This window comes from Trachemys scripta, chromosome 3 (assembly GCF_013100865.1).
Source record: "Trachemys scripta elegans isolate TJP31775 chromosome 3, CAS_Tse_1.0, whole genome shotgun sequence".
NCBI lineage: Eukaryota > Metazoa > Chordata > Testudines > Emydidae > Trachemys > Trachemys scripta.
In genome coordinates this window covers 129,422,047-129,432,822 of record NC_048300.1, presented here as the reverse complement: position 1 = coordinate 129,432,822, position 10,776 = coordinate 129,422,047, and the positions used below count along the sequence as shown (strand labels likewise).

General features: G+C 36.1%; 1 protein-coding gene across 2 annotated transcripts in view; it reads right to left on the bottom strand.

The window, feature by feature from the left end:
* Nucleotides 1-388: 388 nt before the first annotated feature.
* ASCC3 (activating signal cointegrator 1 complex subunit 3) overlaps nucleotides 389-10,776 on the bottom strand; it is a 480,033-nt gene continuing 469,645 nt past the window's right edge. Inside the window, exons 37-41 of one of the 2 annotated variants that reach the window (XM_034765980.1) lie at nucleotides 8,839-8,990; nucleotides 7,627-7,777; nucleotides 3,292-3,501; nucleotides 1,263-1,438; nucleotides 389-1,167 (exon numbers count right to left, since the gene is read on the bottom strand). In XM_034765980.1, coding sequence (XP_034621871.1) covers nucleotides 1,020-1,167; nucleotides 1,263-1,438; nucleotides 3,292-3,501; nucleotides 7,627-7,777; nucleotides 8,839-8,990 — 837 coding nt within the window. In that variant the 3' untranslated portion in view covers nucleotides 389-1,019. The remainder of the gene's footprint in view (nucleotides 1,168-1,262; nucleotides 1,439-3,291; nucleotides 3,502-7,626; nucleotides 7,778-8,838; nucleotides 8,991-10,776) is intronic. The other variant, XM_034765979.1, reaches the window with a different exon arrangement.

Below are 10,776 nucleotides of genomic sequence, written 5' to 3'. Positions count from 1 at the left end.
TGTATTTGTATGTTTGTTCATTTTTAAATCAATAGCTTGATTATTTGGCATGATTTCACAACCAGATTTATTAAATGTAAAATGAGCATAAGTATTTGAGAATATTCATCACCTTCAAAACATAGGGTATGCTTAAGAGCTGAGTTTTATCACTATATATCCCAGGAATCGGCAACCTTCGGAACGCGGCCCATCAGGGTAATCTGCTGGCGGGCAGTGAGACATTTTGTTTATGTTGACTATCCGCGGTGGCCGTGGTTTGCCGTTTCCGGACAATGGGAGCTGCAGGAAGCGGCGGCCAGCACGTCCCTGCAGCCCGCACCGCTTCCTGCAGCGCCCATTGGCCAGGAACGGTGAACCGCAGCCACTGAGAGCTGCGAGAGTCCATGCCTGCGGATGGCCAACATAAACAAAATGTCTCGCTGCTCGCCAGCGGATTACCCTGATAAGCCACCTGCCGAAGGTTGCCGACCCCGGAAATATCCTATACATCTTACATTGAAAAGTCTAGTGGAGCAAATTTCTTACAGATATGTCCTCTTATACACTATTATATATCAGCAATGCTTTCTCTCAGGTCTTAGCTCAAGTTTTGAATTCTCCTCATAAATTAAGAAAAAAAGACCATTTAAACAATACCAATAGAGTGGCTACACATTAATCATTTTCAAATGAAGACTATGGCACTAAATGTATACAAATTAAAATAGCTATTATTTTCTTATTTTGATCTGCCAACATAAAATTATGGCATTTACATTAATAATACAACAAATCCATTTTACACTTCAAGAATTGTACAAAGATGAAACAATAAAAGGCAACACTTTGTAAAAGGCTAAGGCCACTGTGGCTAACTCTGTGTAACTAGAATCAATACAGCAGTCACTTTCAATTTCCTAGGTGTCTTGAGGTTAGAAGTTGATTCGACTAAGGCAAACATAATTTCTTTCTTGTCCAGAGTGACTGAACATCCAGGTTTCAAGACCACTTCCTTCAAACGGATTGTTCAGGTAACGTTACTTCAGAGCCAAGTGACTCACAGCTTCAGAGACCTCAGTGCTGATCTGTGCTGAGATGCTGGGTGGTTTGATATTCAGATAAATGTCATACTGTTGGTCCATGCCAAGGTAACTGTCACTCATAAGATACAATGTGTAGATATACCTAAAACAGAATAGCAGCAGCATCAGTTTCTTTTTCAAAGAAGTCAACATTTAATTTTAAACATTTGGATAATTTTAAGTCAAAGCTCATCTTACTTTCCAGGAGTTTCCGGAGTATAAAAAGCAACCGAGACAGCATTTCGATATCTGACATATCCAACTCTTTTCAGGGCAATGAGTTCTTTTTTATCCACTTCCCCCAATATCAAAAACCACCCTTCATCTTTGGCTTTGGGGAATCGAGGAGCAACTGCTTTACTGTCTTGCCTTCCCTGTTAGGCAGAAAATACAAGTTAATGCAACTGGGAATCTCCCACCCAAACCATCATTTGTCTTTGTATGGTAACCACACCATAAAAGACAAGATGATAAATTTGTACAGAAAACTAGAACTGAACTAGAACTAGAACACTTATCAGTTTTCTAGACAAAGCCTTTTGAAAAAATGTGAGCTACAAGAACATGCACAACAGAAAACAAAATATTATTCCAAATATTGTTGCATAGGTTTCTCTTTATTTTCTAAGCAAATCAAATTATGAATGAAAAATCTGCTCCTTTTGATAATTTAATCTAAAACACAGTGAACGTTATTTTCTCAAGAATGGCTAATTGTATTCCTAGCATCTTTAAATAATATTAAGCAACATTGTTCCAGATTAATATAAAGACAATGACAGTAGTTGAAGTCTTTATTTTAGGTTGATGTAGCAAAATGGAAGATTATTTCAGTGATTCTTTAAGATTGACTTTATTGCTGAAAGTTGAATGTACTAATAATGATGCACACTCAATCAGCACTCATTTAGTGTATTGTAGATGGAAAGGTTTTACTAAAGATCCACAGGAAAAAAGAAAAGCACTAACAGAGCAACGAAACTTCATACAGAGACTGATCATGCTGCCACTGCAGTCAGGGCTATTGTTTGGAAAAGAAAGGTATTTTTCGGATGTCATTCTTGCATGAATAAAAGTTAACTTCTAATACTATTATAAATCCAACCCTGATGTTAAAATATATGCCTCTGTTATTCTTGTTTTACACTTAAGGTTACAAGAACAAGGTTGTTTTCCTAAAGGAGAAATCAAAAACTATTTTGCTCATACACTATGAACAATAAATTTGCTGATAATTTTAATTTACAACTGCATTGTTTCCCCCCAAAATGAATTAGCAAAAGAAAACTAGAGTGAAATCCTGGCCGCATTTAAGTCAATGGGAGTTTTGCCATCAACTTCAATGGGGCTAGAATTTCACCCCTGGTGTACAACTATTTGGCATTTACTTAAGAAATTCCTTGAGAGTCTGAAGGTTCAGGCTCTCCTAGATGTTGAACTTACTGATGGTACATGGATGAATGCAGATATTCTACAACTGCAAAGTGAATCATGATGAAAGGGCTACTGCACCACTTAATCTTCTGCTGTGCTTTTGGGTATAAGATTTAAAGCCAAAAGAAAATGGCTTGTATTTTCAAAAGTGATGAATGATTTTGGTACCTCAATTTGTGTGTGTCAAACTTCAGATTAGTTAAAAGGACCTGATTTTCAAAGAGTGCAGAACACTTGAGTAAATGTAGAGTAAGAGTAAGAAGGAAGGGGCAAAGCCTAATGAAGTTTAATGACATCATTGTATGTTTGTTATGGATAGCGGAAGATCACAAGGAGAATCCAAAGTAGGGACTAAAATGGAAAGCAAGTTAAATTTTTATTAAGCACATTACAGAAAAATAGTGAAGTACTTAGCAGAGGATCATAATGCTTTAAAAATAAAACTAAATACAGTTATTATGACCCTAGGAAATCAAGTTAATCTAAATGTCAGAAAAATATAGAATATATTGATTCATTTAGGATTTTCAACCAATTAGTGAGGCAAAAACAAACAAATGAAATATTCCACATATTTGAGCCATTATCCTACAGTACTGGAAAAATTACTAGCCTCACTACTAACATTTCCTGTCTTTGAGCTAGGCTGCCAAAGAAACTACCACAGAACTAATGATTTATGTGATAGCGTTAATAGTCCAACAGAAACTTACTGTATACTACACTTCTAATAACTCAATGCCTGAATATCAGAATCTGGTGCATTACAGAATGAAAATTATGAATACCCTACCTTGTAATGCCTCATCTGGACTCTCTGCAAATTTATCTGGAGGACATATTCTTGATCAGCATGTAACTTGATCCACTTTTTGTCATCCCGCATATCTGTTGCCAAAGTAGGGATAGGCAGTTCATTCTGCTCCTGAGATGAGTCATCCCGCCATCCTTTGATGCTCAAACTAACATCTATAACTGGCAAATGGGACAAGAAGTTCCAAGCCTGTGGAATAACAGATCATGCACAAAATGACAAAGTTCAGTTTCAGCTACAACACAAACCTCTAAAATGCATTCTGCTGTCATAACCGTAAAAATGTCATGATGTATTCTACACATTCATGTACATTTTGAACTTATTATTATGTTATTAACAAGTCTGATGTATTTTAAATGATATAACTAAAGCTCATTCCAGAAAATGCTTTTTTCCTCAAGTGTACTATACATGCTTCACCAAGATTATGGTATTTCTGAACAAAAGGAAAAATCCTTACTACTCCTGATTAAAGTATTTTTTTCTATAAGCCACTAAAAACTAGTATAATTAAGGTCTGAATTAAACTTCCTCAACATAATCCAAAACGAGTGAACCAGTGCAGTGCTAATTAGTGACGGGCAAACCTCAGAGAGTTCAGAGGATCAGTTCAAATAATTATTCAAAAGTTCAAATGCTTATTCAAAGTGAGCCATACTTAAGGTTTTCTTGCATCCATCCCCATGAAGTTTCCTTGTCCTTACAGTCCTCCTAAAGACACTCAAGTCTTCCTCTTATCACTTCACGAATCTGCAACAGTCTCTCAGTTTTCTCTCCCCCAGCATCTCACTACTTTGAACTGGTACTAGGGACATGCAAACTGTGTGGGTGAACGAAGTGCTCCTTCAGCCCCACATGTGATGGCTTTCTGCTTTATTTTTTATTTGTAGAAACATTTTAGACCTACTAAGCTAGATCCTCAGCTGGGGTAAATCAGCATAGCTCCATTGTCTTCAGTGAAGATATGCTGACACTTACTAACTGAGCATCCTACCAGTCAATTACACATGAAGTCTCATTTACATGTTAAAACTACTGTGTCCAAGGACCTCATTACAATATGGCTACAAAAGAATCCAAATAATTCCGTAGAAACCTTGTTTTAACTGTGTTACTGCCTGGAACTTTGCAGAGCTGTATTATGGTTCAAGAACATACGTTGATCCTGCATATATTGTGTGACCTGACCATGTTTTTGATTGTGTCAGAGGCTACTGTATGGTAATCTAGTTCCACAGTATGGTAGGTTTTTACTGTGCAGATAGGAGCATATTGTAACAAAGTAGCACTGAGTGAAAAACTGAACTAACTACAATGTAGATTTAGTACAATCAATCTCCAGGCCTAAAGACCGATTTTGCTTTCTGAAGTTATGACCTGTGGTATGGTTTTGAAAATTCTATGTTCTAGACAAGAGTAGCTCCTAGATCATTGAGATGACAACTGTAGCATGCCATCTGTTTCAGTCATGTGATGTGGAGAGATTCAAATAATACTCTTCATTAAATAATGCTCAAGAAAAATATCAAGTGGTGGTTGCTAAAAAGGGGGGACAGAGCCATAAAAAATAAATTCCAGAGTGAAGGTTGCTAATACTAGGTTGTGGAGCAGATACTTTTGATATGAATTGAGAAATCACTTGCTTTTCTATATCTCTCATATGGTGTTAATATGGCAACTCTTCCTTTTTGTTGGGTGGAGTATCATTTTTCATTAGAAAAAAATATTTTTGGCATTAGCTAACATTCAGACCTATTCTGTACAGCTTATAGGTCCCATTTTCAAAAGTGTCTAAGTGAAACGTAAGTCCCATTTTCAAAAGAGATTTAGGCACTTAGGACTTTCAATGAGACTCAGTATCCTAAGTGCGTAAAGCACTTTTCAAAATGCAACTTAGGCTCCTAAGTCACTCATATGCTTTTGAAAATTTTACTCTGTCTTTTGCTATGCAAAATTACACACACTTTTACACATATATTATATATACATATGAAGAATGTGTATATTTGTGTGTGTATATATACACACATGTACAATACCTGCACCCACTAACACATGCACCTCCCCCATATAGGATAGTGATAACCATATACAAATTGTACTGTAATTTTTCATGAACCTTTGATGTGATCATTGGTACAACATTGATTACCAATAATCCTTATCTCCAGGATTTATTCTAGCATTTCAAATCCAGATTCGAGGGCTGCCATTTAAAAATTATCAATCTTTTTCTTTTCCCGAGATGAAGAGTTTTCTTCCTCTTCCTTCCCCCGAAAATTTCACTCGTCTAAAGCTCTGGCTGGTCACTATTTGGGTCTGCATTAATGGCAGGTTTAAGTGCTATTATGAACTCACAATCCATCCTGGCCGAAGCAAGAGCTTTGTACCACTGGAAAGGGAATATTCTAGGCTTCCCCATGGGACACTTATCACTTACTTTGGATGGTTCCAAGATATCAGACTTTAAATTGGTCATATTTTATGTCCAGAAAGCGAATTTTTGGTCTTTTTAAGAAGTGTTGTATATTTAATATTTTTTCATTTCCTTTGACCCCTGTGCATAAAACACTTGACTTTACAGATGGAGTGCCAAAAATAATCCCAATAGAATTAAGAAACCCCAAAAATCTCTAAACCATTTCAGAAATAGTTGTTCTGAAAGATGTGTTGTATGTACAGAATACATAATGATACGATAGAAAGGTTTTATCAGCCAATATTTGAGATGGGCTGCATGATTTGTTCACACGTCTGTCAGACATGAGTTATGTGGCCACCCCAAACTCATGTGACTGAAACTTTTCCTTTACACTGTAACACATCATATATCCCCTCTCTATATGTATCTATATTTACATCTCCTTCCCCACACACTCGGTATGTACACATCACATACACACAAGCTATTTTTGAAGAAACTGCTAAGACATTTCAATACCAGCCAAACATATTTATCTGAGGATTAATCTTCATCTATTGAATCAGACGAGAACACTGCCATGCATACAATTATTTAATTAGCAGCCAAATCCTCTGCCAGTCAGCAGCCGTTCCAGGCATACTGATGGGGCAGTAGATGCAAATCTCACAGTAGTACTGCTTTTTCTCATTTCTACTGCAATTAGCACTTAAATTGATGCTTTAAACATACTAATTTCTGGAATAATTCAGGATTTGTATGTTACCTGGGATCGCCTCACTGCAGAGACGACACCAGATTGCTACGCAAATTGAAGCACTTTTGAGCCAAATAACCATCATCATATCAGACAGAGCCAATTTGCATTTGCTTTTAAAGATAACAGAATGGCAATTTATGCAAATAAATTAAGTAAGTTTACTTCTGAGTTCTCCCTGAACTAATTATAACAATGTTCTAATTTTTCATCACATCTGAAACTTGGACTGCAATCAATGTGTATTATGTTAGAAATCTGTTGTTGTTAAAAGAGGCCTTGTTTGGATTTAAATAACTTTCCTTTATTCAAAATTTTGATGGTAATTTAGTTAGAAATGCAGATGTCTGTTATGAACATTTAAATACTTTCCTTTTTGTTTGCATGCCAGTGTTAGATTTAACAGAATCTGAACAGTCAAGTTCAGTATTTCACTTTCAATTATGAAGATTTTTAAAAAAAATCCACAACAGACATTTTTGATGTTTTCTTCCTTCATGTGAGTATTTGCAATCAATACACTCATGTGATGAATACTATAGTATACTGCTATGCTTTAGACTGGAAACAGCGTAAAGCAATGGTATCTTAAATACTTTGAGACTATAGTTTTTTTCTCTGAGAAGAGGGGAAAACTCATATGCTTTTCCTCTTCCAAACAGAAACTGAACATTGGATCTTCTACCAACTATATTCCAAAAAGTATTCTGTTTGAAAGAATATTTCAGGAACCAGCTACAATTATATTTGTAATGCATGTATTCTTACTGCATAGCTGACTACAAAAAAGGTCGATAACTATCAGCAGATTGAATGTTCTAGGGAAATACCTCAACAGACTAATGAGTAGCATTAACATCAGCTATGAACCATATTGGTGTTGCTGGATAACAGGGAAGGGGGCAAAATAACTAGAAAAGAAGCGGGGGGGAGAGGGGGGGGAGACAAGAAACCCTTGTAAAATTAGGCCTTTCTTTAAATTAGAGTAACAATGTGTTGCAATTTATATGTATTTTCTGCAGAAAATAATGTGATATTTGCTGAAAGGATATAAAAAGACTCTTTGTCCCATCTACTTTTCCATCCCAATCACATTTACGATGAACTCTGAAATCACTATAGAAAGCATTACCTGTGTAATGTGTACAGTTTGCAAGTCACGGTCTACAATGGAAGCAAAAATGTTTTCTTTTCCTTCAGAGACAGCGATCAATTCAGGAAGACACTCAATAGGTCCTTGATAACCTCCACACAAGCCCTTCCTTTTTTCTTGGTTCCACTTCCTGATAAAGACAACAGAACATATTTCCAGTGCAGAGTTAACAAATTATTATACAGAGAGGGATTTGCAAAGGGTGGTAAGAAGAAGGAAAGAAAGAAAAAGATAGAAATTTCATAAAAGTGCTTGACCCCCTTTGCTCAGATTATTGTCTTGAAAGTTTGCATGATGAGAATGAAACATCTTTCTTGTTAATCAATTATAAATACTAGAATCTGAACGTTTGATTAAGACTGTTGGAACTGCCGCTGGACATAGTATTGAAAAATGGCATCAATTGTGGCACTAATTGTGTGGTAGCCCAGGGTCAAAGATCATTAAACAGTTACCATTCTTCTTTAAAACCAGTTTTATAAACTGAAAAGAGATATTCACCATTCGATAAAATCTTTAACGTTAATTTTCAGTTTACAATTTACACTTTATATATAGGAAATCCCCAATCTGAGTAAAACAGGAGCAGCAGTCTTATCAGTATGATAAGCAGCCTCAATTGATACAGAAGACTCAAATTCTCATTCTTATAGTTATTTAGAAATGATTTTCTACAAAGGATATTCTTTGGAGATGCTGAATATTTGTTTTCTGTATTTTGATATTAAGACTCAACACTGACCTCTGATACTAAATACCAGTAATTTCTTTTTGCATTGTGTTAATTATTACATTACTTGTGCAGTACATCAGTTTGATGTACAGTACTGCATGGACAAAGTTGAGTATGGGTATACTTTTACGGTGGACCAAAGTAAAGATGCAATATATAAACAGAGTTAGATTTGGTGGATTTGGAAATCCTTCCAAAAATTCATCCTTTGTTTCACTGTCTTAAATCACACTCCTTTAAAATACAATCCAGGGTTGCCTGAAATATTTAATGAACTCTACAGAGGTGGGTGAACTTAGAAATAATTAAAACAAACAAACAAGTTGTTGGGAGAGAAATAGCAAGCGTGGGATGGACTTAGCTTCTGCTATATTATTAACATTCCAGGACACAATGACAATCAATATGAGAAAATGAAGAGTTGGAAAGAACTATAAACATTTTGAATAATTACATACCTAAAAAGGTGAAGATGGTGTTGTTCTACATTGGGCAAAGTAAGCAGGGAAGAGTCATGTTTCCATCGGCCTTGGATAACCATCTGCACCAGATTGGTTATATTCAGAGCAGTCACTAACCAACCCTGGTTTGCTGCAACATCCAGCATTGCCTAAACAAACAAGACATTAAATACAGGAATACAGTTGCAACTACTTCTTCTTTTGTGTTCCAGAGACAAACTAACAACATTTCTTTAATGTTAAATGCACAGGGACTTACTGCACATAAAATGAGAGTTTGACTGTGAGTCTAACTCACCTCCTATTGAAGTCAATGGAAGTCTTTCTATTGACCTTAATGAGAGTTGGATTAGGCCCTAAATCATCACTAAAACGTATCCCAAAATGTAACAGCAGTGGTCCATTTTCAAGTTTGCCTTTAAAAACAAGTAACTGGTTTGGGGCACTACAGCAGCCTAGAATGTGACTTAGAGTACAGTCCAAGCATTGTCTGTAAGGTACACATCTAAGAGCTTGTTTTAAAGGGATGAAAAGTTACAGCTAAATTCAATATTGTTTTTGAAGGTTTCTGTATAAGAAAGAGTTTGTATACTTGCAGAATTATTGAAAACACTAATTATTGAATTATTCTAATTCAAATAAATAAAATAAATATTAAAAGTTTGTCCCCAAAATGAATATTTAATGATAGTTCATCGCATTAGCTACTAGTAGTAGTTCCATTTCATGGATGACGAAACTGAAGGCCAGAGGTAAAATGACTTGCTAAGGCGAACAGAGCAAGTCAGTGTCAGAACTGGGATTTAAACTCAGAAGGTTCCTGACTCCTAACCACCTCTTCATTCAGACAACCTTGCCTCTCAATACTATAAATGGGCCATTACTAATTTTCAGGCCCATTTCTAATTTTTATTTAGTTGATTTTTAAATAGAAACTGGAAACAAAATAGAATGTATGTGTAAGTAGCATGACTGAGGACCAATTCTGCAAAGATGGGTACTTGTCTTAACTTTATGCACAGTGAGCAGTCCCCTCACTTCAATGAAACTGCTCACAACCAGGAGCGGCGCCAGGGTTTTTGCCACCATAGGCAGCAGTGCTCCTCCTCTGAGTATTTGGCGGTGGGGGTCCTTCCACTCCACATCTTCGGGGCACTTCGGCGGCGGGTCCCGGAGCGAGTGAAGGACCCGCCGCCGAATTTCTGCCGAAGACCTGGAGTGGAAGAATTTCCGCCGCCGAATTTCCGCTGAGGGCGGCAAAATGCTGCCCCCCAAATCCTGCTGCCCTAGGTGACTGCCTAGGGTCACCTAGTGGAAGCGCCGGCCCTGCTCACAACACGTAAATTAAGTGTATGTGTAAGTCTTTGTAACGGTGTGCTTAAGTTTTTTCTTGTTGAACCAAAAGAGAATGCGAGAGTTTTTCAAAAGAACACATAGTCAAAATAGAAATGTTTAGTTTCAGTATAACACTTTTAAAGTGAATACAAATATTTAAATATATAATACAGTTTTCACACTGTGCACAGTACATTACAACAATTATTAGAATATACTGGGACCAATTTTCAGTTGGTAATAGATTCTGCTAAAATACATTTATTGGTTTGCAAACTGCAGAAACACTTAGAACAACAATAAAATCAGATTCTTTGTGCTAACTTCATGTAAAGATGTATTTTCAAAAGCAATAATTAGTTAGGTAAGAAATTTGAAATTTCATTAAAATTTTGGAAAATTGTTAAAAAAAGAGCAGGAATGTTCAGTAATCATTTCAGTTTGGAATGTTTGGGAGTACTGGACAGTTTCCATACATTTTTTAAATTTAGGTTCTTAGTTTTGATACTAGAATCCTGCAGGCTCCTTTTAAAGAACATGCTTAAGATGTATTTGTGTTTTTTCAAGACAAATGACATTGTTTGATGCTTCCTCAAGAGT